This window comes from Asterias rubens, unplaced genomic scaffold (genome assembly GCF_902459465.1).
Source record: "Asterias rubens unplaced genomic scaffold, eAstRub1.3, whole genome shotgun sequence".
NCBI lineage: Eukaryota > Metazoa > Echinodermata > Asteroidea > Forcipulatida > Asteriidae > Asterias > Asterias rubens.
The window spans coordinates 259,920-286,255 of record NW_022985696.1 but is presented as its reverse complement, the minus strand read 5'-3'; the positions used below and the strand labels follow the sequence as shown (position 1 = coordinate 286,255).

Sequence of the window (26,336 nt, the reverse complement as noted above, 5' to 3'; positions counted from 1 at the left end):
CTTATAATGAGAGTGGCCTCTTATAGAGCGCTCAGGAGGCTGTACAAACAAAATTTATACAAATACAAATTCAACCGTGTAAGTTTAATGTCAACTTGTGGCCATTTTGTGTCAGACAAAAATTTCCCAAAACCTTAAAATCATTTTTGTTTCTCCCTCCAGAGTAAACTTCCAGGAGAAACTTTTTGCCGTCCAGGAGTTCATGAAGGACCACAACCTGAAACTCAATCTTCAACGTCGAGTTGTCAAGTACCTCGGCTTGGTCTTCAGAAGGCACAGGTACTTCTTCTTGTCCTTTTTGTGACCCAAGTTAATAGCTCTACTGAAGTAGCAAATATTGAAGACGGGCAGAGTATGAGACCACACCGGCCCTTGTCAGAGCCAACACTCCCACATAAGAGATTTTCACATGGTTGTAACAGCAAGTTTATTTTTTATGTGTAGTTTCCTCTTATTTATCCACACCATGCAAAGCTTCAAACAAAACTCAGCAAATAATGCTTTAAACTTGTTTTGCTAATGAGCAGAATACCAGTGACAAATGGTACATGAAATGGTACTTTGCCTGGTAACCTTATTCTGGTAAGCAAAATTCCGTCTGCTTTAGCTACTTTTTGTGCTTAAGCAGCTCTATACAAGCAGCACTTTGTACTTACTCTACAGTAGCAGCCGTCAATTTCACCAAACTCATCCCAACTTAGGATTAATCTTAGGAATTAGGACAAGTTAAGTTCCCTATCTGAAGACGTAGAAGACGAAATACAACTGCGCAAAGTCACAAATCTCCTTCAGAAACACAATGACATCTTAAGTAAAAGCTCACTGGACTTTGGCCATACATTTACAACAACAGTGAAACACTGCATTCCCTTGATCGACGACGAGCCAATTAGACTTCCTCACCGACGGGTTACAGACCATACGGATGTAGGCTTAGGTATCATCCATCTTGTTAAGTCCCTAGCTTATAATAATAGTAATAAAATAATAATAATATTAACACGGACATTTATATTGCGCAGTTACCTATATAAACATATTCTACTGCGCATTACAAGGAATAAAGAAAAGAGTAAAAATTTAAATACAAATACACAAACATAGCAAGAATCAATTAAATGGGTGAAGTAAACAAAACGGTTTTTAACTTAAATTTAAATACATTAAGTAAATTTGCGGGTACAACCATGTGTAAATCTCTTAGGGTTAGTGTTGGCTCTGAGAAGAGTTGGTGTGGTCTCGACGTTTGGAACAGTATACTCTGCTCGTCTTCAGGAGATTTATTTCTCCACACGATGCAAAGCTTCAAACAATACTTAGAGTATCTTGTTGTTTGTTTGTAATGTAGGGGAGAAGTGATACCAGGTGGAGAGCGTCTGATGCATGACATGCCGATTCAGCTGCAACAAGAGATAGCTTATGAAGATGCTCAAGAAACTCTTGGACAGGTAATTAGAGGCAGTCCTAAAAACGTTCCTTACGATATTACGCTATTTTTGTGTAAAGAGGAGAGACTTTACTAGGTTCGAAAAGTCGGGCCTTCAAATATTCTTTGTCCGACCTACATGTAAGCAAAGTTTTTCCAACTTTTTACGAAGCAATTATTGTTAGATGCCTTGCTCAAGAGCACAAGTGTCATGACCAGGATTCGAACCCATGCTCTGCTGCTGACCACACTGGAGTTGGGTTTAGTGAAATAAATAGACCACTCGGCCACGACACGCCACAATTAAAACCCTGAGACTGGATGGGTGTTTGTAGGCAAACTATGGGATCTTCCTGAGCATTACATGTATGTTGCAGTCCATTTGATTTGGAACTAAATATGACCATGACTTGAATCCTGTTAGGTTCCGCTGTTCAAGGATTGTGATGCTGCCTTCCTCAGGATGCTTGCCTTGAAGACCCACGGATATCTCTTCACACCGGGCGACATGATCGTCTACGAGGGTGACATGGGACGAGAGATGTACTTCATCAGACGGGGTACCTGTGAGGTAAGTCTAGAGCCAAACTTGTTTAATTTTAGTGTCCAACGTCGGCAAAGCTACCAAATGGGAACACTGTTTGGGAGGTAGTGCTGTCTGCTCTACCGGCCAGGCTTCAGACTGACGATACCCAAGCCTACATCCGTATGGACTTTAAAAGGGGGTAACCCTGTTTCAGCCCTAGGAGTAGGTGGCAACGGCCTCTAGTGAAAAATAATTGTAGCCCACACCTTGAAGTGGCCTTCCGGCTTTGTGTGTCTGGGGACTTGCATAAAAAAAATATAAAAATATAAAAAATGTTAAAAAATCTGTTTTTGACTTGTTCCTCCCTATGGGGTGCATGTGTGCAACTCTTTACAGGAAAGCTCCATTACAGATTTTCCGAGTTTCGCCAAAAAAAAAAAAATCGAAAGTATACATCTTTTTCACCAGTGGGTGTGTGTACATCGAACAATTTGGTTCATTAAACCTAATGGATGAGCAGTTAGTATGCTTGATGCAGTCAGCAGCCCCATTAAGTCCACTGTTTGGTAAGAAATTACATGGAGATAACAGGTGTTAGTTGTCAGATGAAAAAGATGTTTTTGCTTTTCCGTAATGGCATGCTTGTGTGTATTCAATCATTGTCCATTACATGATACCTCGAGACGAACTACATTGTAAGCATAAACTGCAAACTTGGTTTGTGGATTGGTCTAGGAATCCCCAGCAGGTCTTTGTTCTTTGTTGCAAGGTCATCATGTTTAAAAACAAGTAATGTTGTTCGGGTAAAAAACTTGAGAATATACACTGAGCAGAAAATTGATCAGCAATGTTTTTTGCTTCAGAAGTATTGTGAAATATTGTTTACCTACAGTATGTACATTGTACATAGCCTTTTTTTTGGGGGGGGGGGGAAATGGTTTAAAGGGACACATTGCCTTGGATCGGACGAGTTGGTCTATAAAAAGACGTTTGTAACCATTTGTTATAAAATGCATATGGTTTGAAAGATGTTTTAAAAGTAGAATACAATGATCCACACAAATTTGCCTCGAAATTGCGTGGTTTTCCTTTTACTTTGCGAACTAACACGTTTGGCCATTTATAAATGGCCGACCGTGTTAGTCGACGAGGTAAAAGGAAAACCAAGCAATTTGGAGGCTTGTTTGTGTGGATCATTGTAAAACGTCTTTCTAACCATGCATTTTATAACAAACAGTTACAAACGCTTTTCAAAGACCAACTCGACCGATCAAAGGTAACGTGTTCCTTCAATCATAGCTTGTTATAATGCCAGCTTTTTCTCATTTGCTTTTGCTTTCCCATTATTCTGTAGATTCTCTCCAAGGACATGACGAGAGTGACCAGCACCATCGGGCCAGGTCAGTACTTCGGCGAGGTGGGTCTCATCTTCGGAGATTACCGCACGGCGACCGTCAGGGCCGCGTCGTACTGCGAGCTCCTGATGCTCAAACGCTCTGACCTTGACGAGGTGTTGCATCACTTCCCGCTAATCGCAAAGTGAGTATCCATCGTTGAAAACTCGGAAGATAGTAATAATAATACAGAGTTCTTATAAAGTGAATATATCCTAGACACTAGATCAAGGTGCTGAAAATTAAAAGAATCAACAAATTAATGAGCTCAGTCTTTAACAGGTTTTTTTAATATCAAGATTCGTTAAGATTACAAGAGAAAAGTTGTTAAAAGAAACGCTAACACAAATTTATTGCTGAAAGATCTTCTCATCAATCATGTCAATAGTTACCCTGTTAGATGACGCCTAAGTTGTCGGATCTGGGTCGTTTTCGCACTGGTCCTAACTTAGGACTAGTCCTAGGAGATATTTAAAACTTACGGCTAGTCCTAAGTTAGGAAAAGTAACTCGTCCTTACTCGAGATAAGACTTGACTGTGTGAATTCCAACCCAGACCATAGACGTGACTTCCAGGTGACTTTAAACCAATGTGCGCTCAGGCCTCAACACCACCCACGGCGCCAGCAGGAGGTGCCGTGGTGCCCTGTGGTTCTGCTGTGGTGCCGTGTGCAAAGTTCCAGTAGAAATTTGCATTTTTCCAAGGTTCCCCCTTGCTGAGGAAAATTGCTGTACCCTCTTCAGTAACGAAGTTGAAGGCCTGTGCGTGGGACCACGATGGTCACAAAAATTGTTTGAATTTGTGCGAGACTTGCACGGCCTATTACCATTAACGCCATTGTGTCAGTCAAAGGCAGGGGCAAGATTTTACAGTTCGAATGCCTTCATTATACATTGCAGGCTATGATTGCATACACTTCACATTGCTATTTTAAAAAGCCATTTTACTTCGAGCTCATGTTAAAGTCAGAGAAAAATGCAGACTGCCACTCTTCTAAAAAATTGTATTCTTGAAACAAGTAAAACATCTTATTTTGAAAATATATTTCTTACTAGAAACTTTTTCTAGCGACACAAGAAATATTTTCTCAAAATAAGATGTTTTTCTTATTTCAATTTCAAGAATACCATTTTTAGCAGTGCAAGTGTGCTATTTAGAGTGTGTACATGTAGATGAAATGCATGCATAGCGTTGGTGACTTTACTTCCGAAATAGACTGCACCATAAAGTTCTGCCTACCTTGAATATGCCTACCAACAGTTGATGAGCGACGCTCATACATGTATGGGGTGGATACTTGTGGCTCCGCCCCCTCAATCATCAACTGTAGCTCTTACAAAAAGCACAACACAGCTATTCCAATAAGCCTTTTTGAGGTAGTGTGGAAATTATATGAATGCAGGTTCATAATCACTGCGACTGTGCATGCACCCGAAAATAGTTAAAAACATGTCGGACATTTTGGCGCACAAACTGCGGTTGTGGTTGTCGGCAGAACTTCATGGTTCATTCTATTTCTCATCAGCTTTTGATGATGTCAACTTCTAGATGTCAATAAACTTCTTGCTTTTTAAAGCTTATCCAGGATTCCTGGCACCGAACGATTCGGGGAATTGAAAGATGTGGTATCCATAAAGTCGTCAGTGCTAAAACGCCATAATATCTAGATTTTGAAAAATATTTGTCTTGCTATTTTGCAAAAACATTGGATCTCAATTTTGCAAAAACTTTGTATCTTGGATTAGGAAGCACAATGAATTGTTGGATCTCAATTTAGTAAACCTTGTCTTGGTTTTTCAAAAATGTGTATCTTGAATCTGCAAACAAGTTGAATCTTGAGTTTGCAAAGACGTCATAATATCTCGATTTGCAACAACATTGTACACGTAGTGTTTCTTCAATCTATCAATGTAGCAAAACCTAATCTTGGTTTTGCAAGACACGTTGTATCTCAATTTTGCACAAATGCGCATGAAAATGTTCCAATGCAAAAGTGGCATCTTGGTGTTAACATGTTTCACGTGAACATCCAGACTATTTTAAACGAGAAACAACATGTTGACACTTTCAAAATCGCACAAAAGTGCTTTTTTAGGAGATGCAACGTTTTTTCACTGACACGACAAAGTGATGGATACCACAATTCTTTGACTCCCAAAATAACTTTTCAGATTGCCTTTTTATTCAACTCCAAGTTAATTTTGAGCCAAATATTTAGAGTCCCCAGCTAGTTTTTTTTTCCTGAGGTATATTTGGAGATATTTTGACTTGTCCTTCCCCCGATCTCCTCAGTGGTTTGGAAGCGACGGTTGCCCATCGTGAGAAGGATCGTAAAGCCAAGCAGCTGGAGTTGGAAGGGTGTGTCTTCTCGAATGAATGATGAACAATTATTTCTTTCCCCCCATGAAACCCACCCCAGTGTTCATGTCCACTTGTCAAAGAATCAGACAAGATTTGTTGAAAAAATGTGTTGTAAATTTGACGTTGTCGGGAGCAGTTAAGAGTCAATCTTTGGTGTTACATCCGTTACAAAAAATTGTTACTCCCGACATGTGAAAAAAACTAGCCAGTTATTATTTAGTAATTGTGGCGTGTTTTGGTCAACCGGTTAAGAGCACCAAACTCTGGCTCTGGTGTTTCTGATCAGTGGTCGTGGCACTTGAGTAAGATTGCCATAATTGCTTTGTCCCTAAAAAGGGACATTAAGCCCCATGTACTAGAATTTAAAGTGCACATAAAACAACCCAGAACACTTCTTGATGGCACAAATGGCTTCAACAAATCTTGTCACAATTCTTCCCAATGTCCAGTGGATTCATTGTTTATTGTCTGAAATTAATACACAATTGTTTGTTTGTTTGAAGCCTGCTCATCAGTTTTTGTGTGGCTTGTTTGTTTTAACTGGAGTACTGGTGAATGTCAATGTTTACCATCCTTACGACGAATGATTCATACCTTGTGATGAAGAGCAGATTGGGCCTGTTCGAAACCATAATCCATTACTTAGCCTGAAACCCAGCCTCACCAATACTCTGAATGCAGATAGGAAGCATGGAGACTCGACTTCTTTTTTTGCCATTGAATTGTAAATAAGAAAATAAAATTAGTTGTTGCCAACTTCTTACCGACCAAAACGGCCTAGGGTACAAATGCAAAATATAGTCGATGGCATTATGTTTTGACCCTAGCAGAGTCTTCCTCAAAGGCTAAAAAGTAACTGCTGCAAAACAGAACTTACCAAAACAAACTTTTAAGCACATAGAATTAGCTGTTGCAAACAGCTTTCACCAACCAAAAGGACCTACATGTATGGTGCAAATGCGAAACATAGTTAGTTTTTTTCACAAACAGCAGCCCAAAGTTATCATCTTGCCTGTGTCAACATGTTTGTGTCTTGCGTTTGAATTTTGGTTCTGTATGTTTATGGACATTCTCTGTTTTGTCATGCTATTATGAATGATAGTCAAAGAGTCCCTGGTGAAGCTCTCTAAAAGTTTGATTTAAAATTGTCTAAAAATCGGTTATTGATTATAAAGTTCATACAAGAACAAATTTTTCTGTAAAACATTTCACTCTGAAATTAAGTCATATTTAAGAAAACTGTTTCTAAAAACCTAAAGGCCGAGTTATACATGTAGTCGGTCGCGCGATGGTCGGGCAATGGAAATCTTGACACGCAATCAAAAAAAGACACAGTGTCTAGGCCTCAGCGATGACTACAAACTGTGTCGCGCGTCAATAGTTCCATCGCCTGACCATCAGGCGACTGACTGTAAACCGGCCTTAAGAATGCAAAAAGCTGATTTCGGTTATTACAACCAAAATAAGAACAATATTTGTTTACATGCCGAAAATTGTGCATGGTTTGTCACTATATATTTTTTATCGGATTTGCTTTACGGATAAAACCAAAATTGTTCACACCATATTTCATAAGGTTGATCACACAAAAAGTGAACACTGCCTGCGATTAGTTTGTCAGCTCTACAAATCCTGGATCATATCCTTAGGCCACAGCAAGCCAAAAAAGTTTTGTACAAAGCTTTGCGTCAAAGGCAATGTCCGTTCTTTACTCTGTTTTTGTGAAAACAGAGGTGCATTCCTAAAGCCTGGTTCATACTTCCTGGGAATGCAAATGTGAAGCGAATTTTGTTGACGCAACAATCGGTATGCCCTCAACTTCCTTTTGTGACGCAATGAATTCAACTTCGCACGTACATTCGCAGGAAGTATGAACTGGGCTTAAGTTATGGAGAGTTTTTCTTCACCTTGAAGGCGTTCATGGTTCATGTGTATATCATTATCATCGTTATGTTTAAATTGTGAGTGTTTATTGCTGAGTACATCATGGCGTGGTAAACAAATTTTGAGTTTGAGTAAACACACAGTATATATATGTTCACCATTTCACAAGCACCCAACAGAACCCAGCTCACTCATGGCTAATCCCTATGGCGTACCCAAGTTAACCCGGCTGGAATGTGCCCGACCTATGGTAGTCCAATGTCCCCCACCCCCTTTCCCTCTTCAGACCAACCCACCACAAAGTGCGACCCAAATGTATTTTTAGTTTTGTAAATGCTTTGATATGATTCATCAGTGGAAAGCATTTGTAACAACCCTCTGCTGTGATGTATATTTTGAATCAACCACCCGCAGGAAAGTGTTCGATTATAACTGGGAACAAGTTTCAACTGCTATGAAATTAATGGTAAACTAGTAGGAGGTCACAATCTAAAAGCAAGAACCGCTCTAGTCATGACTTGCTTTGTCAGAGTGAATCTTGTCGTGATTTTAACGTACTGCACTCTGACAGAGCAGTGAAGACTCGAGAAAGGGTTTGAATTCAAAAATGGCGACTATAAAGAAAGTCATTGGTAAACTGGGCTAAGTTTTGGCTTAGACAGATGGTCAAATAATGTGCCTTCTTTTTGGCACCCACAAACAAAGATACTGACTAATTAAGGAGACTGCCAACGTAAGACTGAACAGCTCATTTGTGGAGCACCGATTGGGTCGTTGGTTCAAGTCCCACTCTAGTCAACATTTCTTTGTTCAAACCCAAACCTCCTTTTAAACAAGTTTGCCGTAGCAGTTGAACTTGCTCTTTGTTTAAATAAGAAGCCCGGTTGTGCATGTCAAAGGTCACATGTGTCTGGTAACCCGACTGAGTTGGTTGGCAAATTGCATGGTTTGGTTTGAATTGCCCCCAAACTCGGCACATCTTGGTGGATGGGGTTCGGTGGAGGTCAGGGAATTCAAATCATAATCAGGTGTCACAAGCTTTTATATCAAACGTGAATTTTTTTTATTTTTTGCATGCTGTATGACGCCAATCTTGTTTGACAAATCCGTTGTATCTAACTAAACAACACACACAGGTAACATTTGTTAAAAAAAAAAGTTGCTTAGTCTGCAGTTTGCTAAACATTGACTTCTCAGTGTCTTGGAGTGTATAAAATGATGAATTGCAAACGGCATCGTCAAAACATTTGACACTTTGGGTGTCGACTTTTTCTTACATTGTGAACGGATTTGTCAATCAAGACGGAGGTCTTTAAGGCAAGTTGATACTTCACTTAGTGCAAAGTCGACGACTATCTTGTAAAAAGATCTGTATGCTTGGTAATGACTCTGAAAATGAATGGCAATAAAAAAAAATCTTTGTTTAGAAGAACAGCAGCTCCAGTTAGTATAATGCATTTTTGAGAAATGTTTTACTTCGAAGTACTGCAGTTGTGGAAAAATATCACTTTTTAACTTAAAGGAAAATTGAATCTGTGAAACATTAGGCCACATAAAAAAAATTTAAAAAATCGTACTTTTTTTTTTTTTTTTTTTTGACATGCCAAAATATGAAATCAAGAGTAAAGAAATCATCAAAATCACTATAAAACAGAGGGTTTGTGTGTTTTTGATGTTTTCAACAGTTTTGTCAAACAAACAGTGGGTTTCAACTACCAATCAATACATTCCCTTTTTAGAATCAACCACGCTATTTCTCTTACAAAAATCGCCCACTCTGATTATTACTAACATGACTAAGAGATTTGCATGTATGTGAAGTCTGAACTTACCTATTGGAAAGTGTTTTTTTTTTCGACTAACGCTTTGTCCTGAATTTTGGTATTTGTAGGCAATTCAAGGAAGCTGCTAAGGATGAGGAACATCTGAAGGAGTTGCGCAAGGCGTCAAGACGCCAGCGCCAGCTGGATGACATCAGAGGTAAGAATAGTAAGATGGCGTGTCGTTGCCGAACGGTAAGCTCTGGTGTTTCCAAGTGTGGGTTTGAGTCCCGGTCGTGACACTTGTGTCCTTAAAGGATTTGGGTACTTTTTGTAACACAAAACACAATGTCCACAGATTGACATTAAACTTACACTGTTTGAAGATAATGATGGTAGAAAGCTTCCCTGAAAATATTACTTGCTGAGGTGCTGTACTTTTTCAGAAATGAGTAAAACAATGTCATGAAAATATGATTTTACATGCTAGAATAGTTTTCGTCTCATGATCACTGAGACAAAAATTATTTTCATGACATTGTTTTACTCATTTCTCAAAAGCTACAGCTCTTTAAGCAAGACAATGATCCATTTTGGATGGGACGTGAAGACACTGGTCTAGTGTGTTGTGTAATGCCCGTAACAGAACCCAGTGCACTATCAAGGTTTACATTCGTAATGTGCAAGCGTTGTACCAACTGAGCTACTACATGTATATTGCCACTCTCAATTTTGTTAATATCTTTCTTCGAGGGTGCCATTAAAAAGCCATGCAACCTTTAGCTGCCGTGTAGCCAGGGGTCACATCAAAGTTTCAATACAAGCTGGTTGCTTGACCAGCTGAGCTATCTAGCCTATTGCCGGTGTCCCTTTCTTGTCAATATTTTTGTTTGGGGTTGCCAGTCAGAGGCTGTTAAACAGTTAGCCAAGGATAACACCCAAACAAAACTGTTGGATGGACGCGTCATACATGTACTACAAGTCTGTCTGATTTCTATTTTGATAGATCCATTGATTTTTGTTTCTTGATTCAATCAGACACGGATGATCTCCAGGCTGATAACTCAGTGGAGGCAACATCTCACCAACCAACAGACGCTTCCGTCATCGTCTTTGACCGGTAAGTTTCAAACCTCAGCTTGGGCTCCAGCTCAGGCTTACACCTTCAGGCATGCAACTCATTTGCGTTTCCGCGGAATTCCGCGTTTTTGTATTTTTTAAAACGTTAAAAAAAAATGAAAAAAAAAAAGAAAAAAAAAAGTGGTAAAAAAATATTATAATAATAAACCTCAACATTTTTTTAGGGTACCATTGTGGGTATCATGTCGCGTGGCGTTTCGGCTGCCTCGCTCTGCACTTGCGTTGTGCCTTTGAAAATGTTCCTCTTTTTTTTCAACGGGCAGTTGCATGCCTGCACCTTTTAACCTTGGAGCAGCTCGTATTGGGCGAACATCAGCACTGAGCTGGAGCCTAAGTGGAGGTTTGAGAAAGACCACAGGTTTACTCATTCCGTTCGTAACCAATAACTCCTTCAGTTGTAGACCGTTATCAAGGCGCAGCCATCTTCATTTTTCCCCGCATTTTTCCCCATTGATAATAATGTAACCAAACCGAGGCTGGAAGAACAAAAGAGAGTGGTTCCTATTTTGCATTATGATAATTAGCATCCATTATTATTACTTGATACAAGTAACATGACCAAGATTGAGACAGCATGATAAAGGTATATAGATGGATTGCGATATGCGTCATCGATTGCCATCTTTGATGTATTAACAAGGGACAAGTGCACGCACGTACGCTCTGCGCGTGCACTTTCCCCTCGTTAAATACATCAAAGACAGCGGTCGATGACGCGTATTGCAATCCATTTAAAGGACCTTGAAGGTAGAGTCATAGGTTGGTAATGTAAACTAGTTTGAGAAAGGATTCCCTTCAACATGTTCAAAGAAATATGGTTTGAATGATTTTCTTTGTCATTACCAAAGAATGACCGTCCCTGAAAGGTATGGTCATTCTTTGGTAATGACCCAGATAGTTTGTAATTGCCTTTTGCCTCTTTTGACATGTTTGAAAACAACAATCTTGCTCTACCCCCTGTGAGTAAAGCTTCTTCTTTTTGCTTCTTTTTTTGAGCAGGCACTCTGAAGACTACCAAGAGCCGTTTACTGAGTTGAGCTTCATCGGTAAAGTCTTCTCCAAGCTCCTCATGAGGTTCGTTTTAACAACTTTGCTTAAAGACACTGGACACAGATGGTACTTGTCAAAGACCAGTCTACTCACTTGGTGTATCCCAACATATGCATAACATAACAAACCTGTGAAGATTTGAACTCAATTGGTGGTCGAAGCTACGAGATAATAATGGAAGAAAAATGTCAAATTAAATTTTGTGATGAACTAATTTTCCAATAGATTGAGTCCTTATGTGAGTGGGGTTATACATGACAAGTCTTATAACCTCATGTTAAAATGTGGTACATTTCCAGTGCATTCAATACCCTTCTGGTGCAAAATTTGTCAACGTCAAAAGCTTCCAAATTTAGGGTGTCGTGTCTGAGCGGTTTTGGAGCAGGGAATTCAAGTTCTGGTGGTTAAGTCTTTGGAGTGTGGGTTGGAATCACGGTCATGACACTTGTGTCCTTCAGCAAGATGCTCTACTACGTGTATAATTGCTTCTCTTCATCCAGGGGTATAAATGAGTACCTGCGAGGGTAGAGGTTGAAAAAGCTTCTGAGGCTGAGCACACGTCAGCTTGGGCTGTATGCTCCCCAGGAATCTGAACAAAATTAAAAGAATGGTATTTGCCCAATGCATGACCACACACATCAATTTCATAAAGACTGTAAGCGTAACAAATTGCTAAGCACAGAAAAATCTTGCTTAACAGAAACTGTTTACCAGCCAAAATTTCCATAAAGTTTACACTGTTGCAACTGGTGCTTCACTAATTATTTGCTACAAAGAAATTTGCTGAGCAGAATGATTTTCTGCCTAACAGTTTAATGAAATTAGGCCTAGGGCAATATAGACCTTACGCATTGACGTCATCCAGCCGCCATCTTAGAGGAAAAACAGTGACGAAACGGGCGGCGCACAGGATTGGTCAATGAATATCCTCATTTTGACCTCTGGGTGAGGGTGCCCTACTGAAATGACGTCATGTGCATAAGGTCTATGGTGAAGCACATTGATACGTTATTGTATACTGGTTACTATTTTTTATTTTGTTGATCCTTGCTCATTTTGTCTTTACTTTTTTTGTTTGCAGGCGTGCTTTCCTGCCTAGCGGGACGTGGTTCAAACGTTGGGAAGCCATCCGGGTTGCCGTGGCGATCATCATGGCCTTCACAGTCACCCTGCAGGCCTCGTTCTCCCACATGGACGTTGTATTATGGGTCATTAATTACTTACTCGATCTCATCTGTTATATTGACATGTGAGTTGACAAAATAGTTTATTTAGATATTTCCTCTTATTTAAAGGCAAAGTAATGAAAGACCCTTTGCATAAAATTATGGCGTCACACTCTCAAAAAGGAGGCAGATCATTGGACAATAGCTGTTCTCTGTACATAAAAATGTGCGTGTGACCTCGGTGTACCTGTAGCGTTTTAATTATGCAAAGGGAAGGTATTGATTTCGTACACAACGTAGAGGGCGCGCGCCTCTGAACAATGTGCGTGATCTTGGGTGTCAACTCTCTTATGTGCACGTTTGTATATGATTTTGACACCCAGGTGAGCACGCTGAGCGTACTGCAAGGGGTTTATACCTTTGGTTCGGGGAATCGTTTGTTTGTTGTAAACTTATATAAATGTAGATGTCCACAGTGAAACCGGTCACTAGCAAAAAAATGGTTTAATCATGCTAGATGTTCTTCCTACTTCAGTCTGATTTGCGATTTTTGGTTTGAAAATTCAGCAAAACTATGATTAAAAAAAAATAGCCTAAAAATTGTATTAAAGTTTCTACAATGTAGGTTAGACCTGTAAGCATGGTAAGCAGGTTAGACCTGGGCCCAATTTCATGGCTGCGCTTACAATCACGATTCCCTGCTTACGCTTACGCGCAAGCGCCAAATTTCTACGCTAGCCTTGTAAGCGTAGAATGCCGAATAAAGTAGAGTGCGCACGCGCAGAAGCCAAAATTCGCCGCTAGCCCGTGAAACACGCTTGCCGTAAGCACAGAATTCTCTGCTTCCGTAAGCGTAGATTCTGTGCTTACGGTAAGCAGAGCAATTGGGCCCTGTAAGCATGGTAAGTTGGCATGGTGGAAATACGATATGGAAAGATCTGCGGTAACACCATGTAAATGAGGTGGGGTGGTTCTGAAAAGAACCGTTGGTTTCAAATCGACGTTTCGATCAGTATGCTCTGATCGTCTTCTGGAGAAAGCAGGGCCCAATGTCAAAGCACAGGCTCGGCGCTTACAGAAGCAGAGAATTCTGTGCTTACGGCAAGCGTATTTCACAGGTTAGTGGCAAATTTTGGCTTCTGGGTTTACTAGGCATTCTACGCTTACAAGGCCAGCGCACAAATTTGGCGCTTGCACATAAGCGGGGAATCCTGATCGTAAGCGCAGAATTCAGCGGTAAGCAGAGCCATGAAGTTGGGCCTAGGTTGCCTTGTTCTCAATGAAATGTTTCTATTTTTTATCAGGAACCCAATATCATGCCTGTTGATTGAGTGATGATTGTTTTGTTTTGTTGATCAGGTACTTGAAGTTCCATACTGCATTCTACAATGAGAACAATGTGTTGGTTACCCATCCACTCTCTACAGCCAAACACTATTTCAAGTAAGACATCTCTATCTCAAATTTTAGTTCCAAATGTTTTCCCTCATATAGTCGGTTTTGATACCTTTTGGAGATCAAGTTTTTGAACATGACATGAATCCTCTGTGAATTGAAGATGTTATGTAATACTAATATAATTTACCCGTAGAAGTTCTAGCTTCATCAGTTGTCAAGTTTTTGAGAAAAAAGGTGAAAATCTGTCAGAAAGATGTTTTCAGGAGAGTCGCATAAATCTGTTGTACATGCTAAAGTAATTTTCGCCTCACTGAGACAAAAATTATTTTCGTTAATTTTTGTTTAAACATTTCTCAAAAACTACAGCACCTACATTGTACAAGTAGGAAAGCTTTCTACCATCATTATCTTTAAACTCTGTAAATTTAATGGACGTTAAATCTGTGGACGTTTTTGTTTTGTGTTGTACAAAAAGTACCCGAACTATTTAAGGGAATGCTAGTAATGGCACTTGTGTAAGTCTGGGCAAATTTTAGTTCTAACTGCTCTTTGTTTCTTTCTTTTCTTTCCTTCCAAGAACCAATTTCTTGATTGACCTTCTAGCCTGCTTTCCCGCTGAACTCATCGGGTACGCTGTCCTCAGGAGTTTTGCACGTGAGTCTAATTTACGTTTTCACATTTATTGTAGTTAACTGACGACAGCACAATTGAAGTTGCAAAGCTAGTGCATTCTGCTCATTAGAACCCAAGCTGTTTTTCAGCACACCATTCCCAGGGGTTAGTGATGAGAGGTATTGATGCGGCACCCTGTCCATCGTTGCGGTACCCTCTGTCAAAACATAGGATTCAAAATACCTCTAGCTACCAGGCAATTTCGGTGGTCTAGTTGGTAAGGGTCGTTGGTTTGAATCCCACCTGAGTAATATGCCTGTGAATTCGGGGGAAAGTGCTAACACACATCGGTGTATGGGTAAAAATCAAAATTAATGCCCATGGGTGTTTGGTTTGGTTTGGGCTCAGCGAGCGTACCTTTTTGGCACTCACGCTTATAAGCTTTGCTTCTTGGTGAGCTCCCCCTGCAGTATCAAAAAGTGTATTTATATCTACCTGTCTAAACTGTGATATTTGTAACATGTATATTATTATTGCCTGTATTACAATATTATTGTGGAAATTTAAAACCATGTTAGTTTAGCGAGGCTGAGTTTTGACACATTCTTCATTGCATTCTTTTTGTTTCTTGACAGCCAATGACATCCACATCTACGCTGTACTCAGATTGAACCGATGGCTGCAGATGTACAGAGTGGTAAGCTTTTCTTTTCTTTTCTTTTTTTCGTTATCAGCATCTATTTATTAATATACATATATAACATGGTTTGAGGGTGACTAGTCGATATTAGCTCCCCGAGGTATCGGAAGTATTGGAATTCAGTTTTTAAGTTAATATTTGTTTTGAGTGAATTTTCTTTGTTTAAATTTTTTTCTTTTTTTAGCCACTTGCGTTCAACTATCTGGAGTCCAGTGTGGAGAACGAGACAGGAAATATCAGGTAATATTATAAATAAGTTGGGGTTTGAAATAAAAGTAATAATAATATCGAAGTCTTATATAGCGCACGTATCTACAAAACAAGGTACTCATGGCACTGAGTATGTACAAACTTTCAGAGAAGATGGGTTATTGCTGTGATGAATTCTGAGACCTAATTATTTAGCACCTTATAAGGGTTTACAAGGTGCTATGGCGCATACAGCAGCCACAGCCAGGAACACCGGGGCTAACCTCTTCTTATCGTGGCTGAGAGGACTAAGAGCACTAGACTCAAGGTCTGGTGTTCCTGATCAGCAGAGTGTGGGTTCGAATCCCAGTTGTGGCACCTGTGGTCTTATGCAAGACACTTCCCAATTATTGCTGCATCCTTTGGATGGGACGTAAAGCTGTTGGACCCGTGTGTTGTGTAATGCAGGTAAAAGAACCCAGTGCACTTATCGTAAAGAAAAGGGGATCGCCCCGGTGTTGCTGATTTGATTGGCAGAAAATTGCGCCACAGCACCTTGTAAACCATAACATGGTGCTAAAAAGGAGTGGGTCTCATACTTCAATACTTTTAAAGGCACTGGACACTATTGGTAATTACCCCAAATAAATGTAAGCATAAAAACTTACTTGGTAACAAGCAATGGATAGCTGTTGATAGTATAAAACATTGTGAGAAACGGCTCCCTCTGAAGTAACGTAGTTTTTTAGAAAAAAAAGTCGGTATTGAAATCAAGCATCTGAAAGCACACAACTTGTGCCACAAAGGTGTTTTTCTTCCATTATTCTCTCACAACTTCAACGACCAATTGAGTTCAAATTTTCACAGGCTTGTTATTTTAATATGCATATGCTGAGATACACCAAGTGAGAAGACTGGCCTTTGACAATTACTAATAGTGTCCAGTGTCTTTAATGACTTTATTTTATGAAATTTGGCCCGGTGATGGCGGCGACTCCGGGAAAGCACAAGTCTTTTCAGAATGATGATGATGATGATGCAATCTATCTATACCTTTGATTAAAACTGACTCCAGTGCACTGAAACATTTCGCCACAAATAATATTATCTTTGAAAACAAAATTATTTTGACCTCCAGGATGCTGAAGTTCTTCTTCTACCTAGGGCTGTTCTTCCATAGTATGGCCTGCCTGTGGTACATGAACGCCTGTCCACCGCTCTTCAACACCGACCCTACCGGTCTAAAGGAGACCAATTACCACTACTGCAAGAATAATTCCTGGACTAGTGTTGGAGATTTACAGTTCTGTAAGTATACACCTGCCGTCGTTTACACCAAACTCTTCCTAGCTTAGGAATAATCCTAGGACTTAGGACGAGTTCAGTTTTGTATCTATAGACGTTGGGACGAATTGAACACGTCCTAAATAGATCGATCCATGAAGCTCCGCCCCATTGCGTATTGACCATTCACAATGCAACGAAGTTCCGACACTAGGGCCAGACATGCGTGCGCGTATCTTGGCGCGCGCGGCAGAGTTGCGCAGAAAGGCATTGGAGAGCCCCACGTGTTCTTGCTCACACTTGCGTCATGGGCGGAGCCTACTGGAGCGGTCTATTACTCATTACTGGGTTACTTGGCATCACTAGAGACACATTTAGGATAAATCCTAGTGTTAAAATGGGCTGCGGGGCTGAGAGAAAGTGCCTCACACAAGCCCACCAATCACAGTTCTCCTCTCAGAACCAATCGGAGCTCAATTTAATGGCTCTGCTTACCGCTGATTTATGCACTTACGATCACTATTCTTTGCTTACATGGCAAATGCCACGTTTCTGCACTAGCTGTGTAAGCAAAGAATGCCTGCTAACCCGTGAAATACACTTGACGTAAGCGCAAAGTCCCTGCTTCTGTTGTGTTGACTTTTTGCTTACTGACAGGAAGCAGAGCCATGAAATTGGGCCGAGGACAGTGAAGAATCTACACTGAAATCTCTGAATCCCTATAAAGAAACCAGCACCTCAAACACTCTTCCTTACGATGACTAGAGCAGAATGGTCGAAACATTGTAGAACTCACTCCGTGGAAGTGGAGTAAATAATGAGAAGTTCCCTTGATCCACAAACAAAAGTAGTACCGACTGATTTCCTACTTCCCGTTTAGAACTAACATTATAATAAACTGGACAGTTCTTTTCAGTGCTAAGTAGTCTCCCGAACTCCAAAATCGACTTTGCTGGACGTGTGCTCAAAGAACAAATCTACAGCAAAGTAGTATATATACACATTTCGATTTTCTGTTATTTCTTTTGACCCACTATTAACTTACTACTTAAAAAAAAAGGATGGTAACTCAATGGCTCACCTTTTCTTGTAGATGAGCGGCCGTTAGCGTCCCAGTACATCGTCAGCTTGTACTGGGCCTCGGCAACCGGTGCATCAGTCGGCTACGGTGACATTCACGCTAAGAACGTACCAGAGGTAAGCTCTTCCCCTGGGTCTCAACTACATTCATCTGCTTAGAAGCAGAGGGGACAAAAGCTCATGTCCTTGGAATGTTTTTGGTTTTTTATGGGGGGGAGGGGGAGGGGGAATTATTTTCGATGTTCCATGGTCGAGCGATCTTGGTTCATCAGACCCAAGCTCATGGTGTTGTCAGCAGCAGAGTGTGTGGGTTTGATACCTAGTCGTGACACTTGTGCCCTTGAGAAAGGCACCCACTCTTTGGTGCACAGAAAAATTTAACACTTTTTGCACCTTATGATGTAAGGCAATCTCACATAAAAAAAATTATGAAAACTTGTTTATTGGTTTTTGCAGATGGTACTAGCGCTCCTGTCCATGATCTTTGGCATTGTGTTTTTCGGTTACGTCATTGCTAGCGTGGCTGCTAGCTTGGCCAACGCTGATTCCCAGAGAGCAAGGTACCAGGAGAAGCTGACTGCCATACAGGACTATCTCAAGGTAATAACGTTATCGCGTCCTATGGTGTCCGAGGTTAAGCCTGGATCATACTTACTTTCTTACAAAACAAATTTGACGTCAAAGCTTTGATTGCGCTGTGAATGTTTCGCAAGAGTTGCAGCTCAACTATTCCAAATTCTTCAATTTATGACTTAAGAATTCGCATCGCATTCTGCTGGAAGTATGAGCCTGGCTACGGCGTATCGTGGCCGACATGTCAAGAACACCGGACTCAAGCTCTGGTGTTTCTGATCAGCAGAGTGTGGGTTCGAGTCCCGGTCGTGAATTCTGTGTCCTTATTAAGTAAGACAAATGACCATTATATCTGAGTCATTGTGTTGTGCAATGCACGTAACAGAACCCAGTGCACTCATTGTAAAGACAAGGGGTTCACCTTGATGTTCCTGGTTTGATTGGCAGCATATTGCGCCACAGCATTCTGTAAACCATTACCCGGTGCTTTAAAGGAATAGGTCTCAGATTTCAAAACGTTGCTCCACATACATGTACCTTGCAGGGAAAAATGTTGAGTGCTTTGATACGCCCCTAGGATTGTTATAACGCGCTATAGCAGAATCCATTATTTCGTCTTATAACAGCATGCAAAAGAAAGATAGCATTTTCCTCTGCGCTTGTACCTCCTTGAGACAGGCTACGTTCGTAGCCTTAGATCTCAAACATTTTTCTCAGGAACACAAGTTAATTCTCTTTTGTCATTTTTGTCACCAGGACCAGCAGATAAACCGTGCTTTGGAGCAGAGGGTCGTTACCTACTACAACTACATGTGGCTGAGGACCAAGGGTGTGGACCCAAACTCTCTCTTCGATGGTCTACCACTATCCATGAAAGCTGAAGTGGCTTTGGATATATACGCTGATATGATCAACAAGGTAAAGAAGAAGAAGTATAAAACTAGAAATACTAAATCCTTTGTCTGTCGGATTGGACGCAAAGCCATTGGTCCCATGTGATGTGTAACACATGTAAAAGAACCCAGGGGTCGATTTCACAAAGTGTTAGGACTAGTCCTAACTTAGGACCAGTCCTAGGAGATATACAAATTGCATGGATAGTCCTAAGTTAGGACGAGTAACTGGTCCTAACTCGAGATAAGACTAGTCCTAAACTCTTTGTGAAATCTACCCAAGTGCACTTATCGAAAAGAGAAGGGGTTCGCCCCAGTGTTCCTTGCTGTGGCTGCCATGCACCGTAGCATCTTGTAAACCCTTAAGGTGCTAAATAATTGGGTCTCAAAATTCATCACTGCAATTACCTATCTTTCTGAAGGTTGTACATACTCAGCGCCTCGAGTACCTTGTTTGGTAGATACGTGCGTTATATAAGACTTTGATATTATTACTATTATTACTAAATAGTAAACTTGCAGCTACAACCGTGTGTAAATTTCTTTTGTGTGAGTGTTTTCTCAGAAAAGAGTCGGTGTGCTATTGACGTTTTGAATAGTATACTCTACTTGTCTTCAGGAGAAGGTACAGAAGAATTTCAAGAGATTCAAATAATTCACAAACCACTGACCAAAGATATTTACAAAATAAGAAAACTACCAACTTTGGGCTGGATAGCTCAGTTGGTAGAGCGCTGGCACGTTAATCCGGAGGTCAGTGGTTCAAATCCTGTTGGTTCAAACTTTTCTCTGGGTCAATCCAATTTATTTACAAACCTATGAACAAAAAATGGCCTTCAGTTTTACCAGAGTTCTCTTTTGAGAGGAACCACTTAGAACAGTGCCGACTCTACACTTAAACCTCTCAATAGACCTTCATCACAGTGTGGTCATCTTGATTTTACTCCTTTCCAACTCATTGTTACCGAACTGAGGCTGGGAGAAATAATAGTCTGGTGCCATGCGCAATTAATGTTAGCATTCATTACTAATATTGGAAACAGGGAACATGACCAAGATGGTGACAGCGTAATAAAGGCCTATCCCTGAAAAGAGAACAGTCTCCTGGCGATCGATGACTGGAGCAAGCTAGTCCGCCAATTATGAACTCGCTCTGCAGCAAAGTTTTTAAAACAAACGAGAAGTCCCTTTTATCCACTAAGCGAAAGTAGTAGTCCTAGTTGATTTCCTACCTTCCGCACAGTGCAAAATTTGGTCTAGCTGCTTAAGCAGAAAATGTTGCTTAAAAATTAAGCGAAAATGAGCAGGATGCCAGTCGTAAATTTTTCATGTGACATGATACTTTGGCTGGTAACTGTAGCATAATTTTGTTGCGCTTAGCTACTTTTTGTGCTTAGGCAGCTCTAAGAAATAAGGCCCAGGTAATAGTTCATAAGCAGGACGGTTCTTTTCTCTTGAATTCCGAAATCAATTCCACAGGAGTAGAATAAAAAGCGAAACAAGTTCTCAAGTATGCGCCTACACAGCAAAGCATAAAGTACATTACACATGGTGTTGTTAGGCTATATAATAATAAGAGCTAGAGCTGAATTGCGGCTACAACGTGTTCAATAAGCAGCCAATATCGAAAGTGTTTGATTTTTTCCTGAGGGAGGAAAACCGGATAGTCTGGAAAACCCTCGTGGCACAGCAGAGAACCAACGCACACTCAACTCACATGTGGCCCCGACCGGGAATCGAACCGGGGTCACCTTGGTGAGAGGCGAGCGCTTTACGCACAAGCCAACCGTGCCACCCAAATATCTCATATCTCATTCAAAATGTTTTTGAAAAGCAGGCTGTGACGTCGGTGCAAAGGCCTTTGAATCTAGACAACATTGAATGATACATTTCACTTAATATGTGTTTTCTGCAGGTACCGTTGTTCCAGAACACAGAGGTGGGCTTTCAGAAGATGCTAGCCATGTGTATGACGCCAGTCTACTACCTCAGTAAAGAGTACATCGTCAGGAAGTTTGACTTCGGAAAAGAAGTAAGCGCTAAAACAAGCTAACAGCAAGCTAACAGCAATCTAAGATAAATGGGTCTGTGCATTTTTTTACCAAGACTTGAGAAAAAAAAGTTTTTCAAATTGAGTTGTTTTTGAATGCCTCTCTCTAAAACCTTTGAAGGGAATCGTTCTTTTTTAAATGTTATACATTATCAATAGCTGCAGTGATCTTACCAAGTAAGCTTTTTTTTCATCATTAAGTTAACTGTATAAACTGTGTATAAACTGTGTTTTTTAGGATCGCACGTCAAGATTTAGGGCACCAAGGCAGCTTCTCTTTTGGTAAAGGGCACCCTATGATGAAATTTGAAATTTCTACTTTCTACTGGAGCATTTCAAGGGCACCCAGGCAATGACCAAGGGCATGAAGGGGAGACAATTGCCTTCAATGCCTCCCTGAAGTATCAGTCATGGTTTCTTCTGTTCATGATGTGGAAGTGTCAAATTCAAACTCTGGTGTTTCTGATCAGCAGAGTGTGGGTTCGAATCCCCAGCCGTGACACTTGTGTCCTTAAGCAAGACACTTTACCATTGCTTCGTCCTTTGAATGGGACGTAAAGCTGTTGGTCTCATGTATTGTGTAACGCATGTAAAAGAACCCAGTGCACTTATCAAAAATAGAAGGGGTTTGCCCCGGTGTTCCTGGCTGTGGCTGCTGTATGCGCCGTAGCACCTTGTAAACCCTTATTAGGTGCTAACTAGTTGGGTCTCAGAATTAATCACAGCAATAACCCATCTTTCTGAAAGTTTGTAGATACTCAGCGCCTTGAGTACCTTGTTTGGTAGATACGTGCGCTATATAAGACTTCGATATTAATATTGTTATTATGATGCTTCTTTTTCAGACGTTCCTTGGAGAATTTAATATTAATTGCGTTCAATTCTTGCTTTCAGATGTTCTTCATTCACCGGGGTACTGTAGATGTTGTATCTGAGGACGGTAATACAGTCTTTGATACCATGAACGGCGGAAGGTTCTTTGGGGAGATCAGTCTGGTCTTCAGTTGCTCCAGGACGGCTTCTATCAGGTATGATCTCAAACAAGCCAGGAATTACACGGAGTCCATGGAGACCTCTGTTGCCCCATCGCCTTGGTGCCCCTTCAACAGTTTCCAATAAACTTAAAGATTTTCTATTGGAACTGCACTTTGCAAAATGAAAACTGCCTTGCCCTCTCAAAGATGAAATTAAAGGCCTGCTCACAGCGTATCAGATACTAGACTTCAAACCTTGCAGTTCAGTATGAGAATTTTCATCCATTGTTACCATACAGTTATGTATAAGAACTAGAGGGCGCACTGGCCTATATACGCGACCCAGCATGCGCGCAGGCGGCCATTTTCTAAGTTGACAAAAAAAGCATTGCTTAGCGTATGTTTGTGCGGCCATTTTGTAAGTTGGAAAAACAGCATCGCGTGTAGCATTCAATAAACACCAACTCCAACGTATGTTTCATATTCATTGCGTGTACAGAAGGGCGCGCGCGTGTCTCCTTGCGAGTCCTGTTTTGTTTGTGCAAGAAGCATCACCAGTGCGCCCTCTAGTTCTTACATGTATATATAACTCTATGATTGTTACCTACTTGCATAAGGTGTGATATGTTTCTTTTCAGTGAACACAATCCCCTACAGTCTAAACTGAGGCCCTCTACTCCACAGGCAACTTTTTCGTTCCCCCAGAATTGGTTATTGGAGTAATACATAGCTTGTTCATTGGGTGTCACTGGTTTCTTCACCAGAATCTAATCACATTACTCTCGCTTGATCTTTTGCAGGGCGCAGACTAACTGCGACATGTTCATACTAGCCAAGGAGAATCTGGACGAGGTACTGACCCACTATCCTTCCATTAAGGAACAGATAAACAGGGTCGCTGAAGAGCGCATCAATGCGGTACGCAAACGCAGCAACGCCAAAGTGGGAGTGGTGAGTACCCAACCTAGGGAAAGCTTCAGGACCAAGTTTACTTTGGGGTGTTTCTAAGCTTTGCATGGTGTGGATCAAATATAAAAACTATAGGGGGGTTGAACAAAGAAAAATTTACTGGGTGGGAATTGAACCAACAACCTCCTGAAACATGTAGGCGCTCTACCAACTGAGCTATCTAGCCCTACGTTGGCGGTCTCTCTATTTTTACCCAGTCAGTTTCCCTTGTGGTTTATTATGTTATATCCTTTGCTTTTTGTTACTAACAGGGCGGCAACAAATCCAGTAATAACAATAACAACCCAAGCAATAATCCCAACGAGACGACCAGTACTTCTAGCAATAATAACGAGATGAACAGCGATACCAACAATGACGCCACCACCGCCGAGAACACCGCCAAGAACGCCGCCAAGAGCACCCCGGCAGCCGACCAGAGCGAGGCCAAGAACGAGAACCAGAACAATGACAAGGATAATGACAAGAAGACGGCCACGGCCACTGGCAATGACAAGGAGAAGAAGAAGAAGTCACAGAACGGCAGGGCACCTGGCGCAGGTTTGTCATCAAATCAATTATATTTAATAGCGGGCCTATGGCTGTTCATGGAGTTATTACTTTGTGGCGTAGCGGGGCCGAGTGGTCTATTTCACTGGACCTTAACACTGGGGTAGATTTTACAAAGAGAGTACCTGGACTTAGTCATAAGATTCTCCAACAAGTCACGACAGTGACAGTTGTCCCCGACTAATTGAACACGGTCACGGCCACTGGCAATGACAAGGAGAAGTAGAAGAAGTCACAGAACGGCAGGGCACCTGGCGCAGGTTTGTCATTAAACAATTTATGTCTGTTTGAAAGGGGTGGCTAGCTGGACTGTGGCTGTACATGGAATTATGAACTTGTGGCGTAGCGGGACCGAGTGGTCTCTTTCACTGGACCTTAACACTGGGGTGGATTTCACAAAGAGAGTCCTAACTTAGCACTAGTCCTAAGATTCTTTAAGGAGTTATTAAAACTAAAGGCTGGTCCTAAAGTTAGGATGACAACTCATCCTTACTCAAGATACGACGAGTCGCAACTATTTGTGGATTCCACCCCAGGTGTTGTCAGCAGCAGAGTGTACATAGGTTCGAAATCCCATTACTTTTGTGCCCTTGAGCAATGCACTTAACCATAATTTCTTCAGAAACTGTTGGGAAGGTGGTGCAGTCTGCTCTATTAGCCAGGCTACTAGTGGATGATACCCATGCCTATATCATTAAAGACTGTGAAGGAGGTAACCCTGTTTAAGCCCCAAGAATAGGTAGCATCGTGTCTCTGGTGACAGTTGATTTGGGTTGATAGTGCTCACCATGAAGTTACTTTTCGGCATTGTGATGTGAGGAAATTTCTCATAAAAAAAATTACAAATTTCAATAAAGTTGTTGTATTTTTCACCGACTAAAATAAGTCAAGTTTATTTTTAACATTTTGTAATTTCAAATACAATTCGGCTTTTTGACTTTGACTTTTGAAATGTTTTTAATAAACCACAATACTAAAAAATAAAACAAACTCAAAATTTGTTTGATCTACTTCTCAAGCACTATGGACACAGTTCCCAAAGGTTCCTTTGAATCTTTTACTCTAAAGGTGATCAAAAGGTGGAAATTGTTCATCATTTTAACATACCTCCCAAGATCAGATTTTTTTTTGTCAGCGTAGACTTACACCTGAAATATCTTTGTCTGCTTTGTTTCTTTTTTCAGCCTCATCATCTGAACCTGAGGACGCCTCCCGTCTAGAGCTCGGCAGCGACTCCAGCGAGGTGCAGACTCGCCAGCCACCCTGCTGCACGCACAACAAGAACTACCTAGAGGCTCTGCTAAAGGCGAACCGCTTTGTGCTGAGCCCGGACAGCAAGACGGTGCGCTGGCTCAACGGCCTGGCGTGCGTTCTGGCGTTTCTTACCAGCTTCACGATCACATTTCAGGTAAGAAAACTATCGAGGGTGAACTACAATCCCGGCCAAAATGCTGGAAATAAACTTTCTCTCCCCCGTCCCCCTGCAATGTTTACTGGAACTCAGTAGAAGACCGTGCAACAATGAGAACCAACATTGAAAGGGGTCAGGGGGGCCCAATGAGATGGGATTGTAGCTAATTTTTATTGGGTTTTTGTTTATCAGGCCTGTGAATTTTTATTGTTTTTTTCAAAAAAATTTTTCCCTTCACTTTTTCTCTTTCACATTTTTTGTGTTCTTGCCCCCTTATGTTAAAAAAAAGATTTTTTATTAAATGTGAAAAATAAATCAGGGGAACTGAAGATAGGAATTGATATTCCTCTTAAAACAGTCTAGATTCTAGGATGGAGGGAAACCTGCACCAGGCAAGGAGTTCCAACCCTTGAGTACCACTCTGAGTTTTTCAAAGGAAAACTGGTCTGCTTTTAAAGGCACTGATGGACACTTGCTAATTACTCTAAATAAAACTTACTTGGTAACAAGTTGGAGAGCTGTTGATAGTATAAAAACATTGTGAGATACGGCTCCCTCTGGAGAAACATAATTTTTAGAAAGAGGTAATTTGTCACTCAGACTTCAGCTGAAGCCTTTTCTTTGGCATCTGAAAGCACACAAATTTGTGGAACAAGTGTATTTTTTCTCTCTTCAATATTCTCTTGCAACTTTGATGATCAATTGAGTTGTTATTCATACATAAAAAACACACCAAATGAGAATACTCGTCCTAACTTAGGACCAGCCATACGTTTTTAATATATTCTACCTCTTTGTGACCCCAGTGCCTTAAAGGATTCAGGTACTTTTTCAAAATGTCCACAGATTTACATTAAACGTACAGGGTTTGAAGACAGTGACAGTGCAAAGCTTCCCTTTAAATGTTACTAACTAAGGTTTTGTAGTTTTTGAGAAATAAGTAAAAC

General features: G+C 40.8%; 1 protein-coding gene across 1 annotated transcript in view; it reads left to right on the top strand.

Moving 5' to 3' along the window:
• Positions 1 to 26,336, top strand: part of LOC117305683 — a 67,005-nt gene that overhangs the window by 31,984 nt on the left and 8,685 nt on the right. Inside the window, exons 19-40 of the mRNA XM_033790545.1 lie at positions 163 to 279; positions 1,349 to 1,448; positions 1,851 to 1,997; positions 3,307 to 3,491; positions 5,639 to 5,704; positions 9,483 to 9,571; positions 10,390 to 10,471; positions 11,491 to 11,565; positions 12,623 to 12,790; positions 14,067 to 14,150; positions 14,683 to 14,759; positions 15,353 to 15,414; positions 15,602 to 15,657; positions 16,745 to 16,914; positions 17,984 to 18,087; positions 18,427 to 18,570; positions 19,300 to 19,461; positions 21,352 to 21,468; positions 22,381 to 22,514; positions 23,261 to 23,411; positions 23,681 to 23,969; positions 25,163 to 25,386. Of these exons, the coding sequence (XP_033646436.1) occupies positions 163 to 279; positions 1,349 to 1,448; positions 1,851 to 1,997; positions 3,307 to 3,491; positions 5,639 to 5,704; positions 9,483 to 9,571; positions 10,390 to 10,471; positions 11,491 to 11,565; positions 12,623 to 12,790; positions 14,067 to 14,150; positions 14,683 to 14,759; positions 15,353 to 15,414; positions 15,602 to 15,657; positions 16,745 to 16,914; positions 17,984 to 18,087; positions 18,427 to 18,570; positions 19,300 to 19,461; positions 21,352 to 21,468; positions 22,381 to 22,514; positions 23,261 to 23,411; positions 23,681 to 23,969; positions 25,163 to 25,386 (2,803 nt within the window). The remainder of the gene's footprint in view (positions 1 to 162; positions 280 to 1,348; positions 1,449 to 1,850; positions 1,998 to 3,306; positions 3,492 to 5,638; positions 5,705 to 9,482; positions 9,572 to 10,389; positions 10,472 to 11,490; positions 11,566 to 12,622; positions 12,791 to 14,066; positions 14,151 to 14,682; positions 14,760 to 15,352; positions 15,415 to 15,601; positions 15,658 to 16,744; positions 16,915 to 17,983; positions 18,088 to 18,426; positions 18,571 to 19,299; positions 19,462 to 21,351; positions 21,469 to 22,380; positions 22,515 to 23,260; positions 23,412 to 23,680; positions 23,970 to 25,162; positions 25,387 to 26,336) is intronic.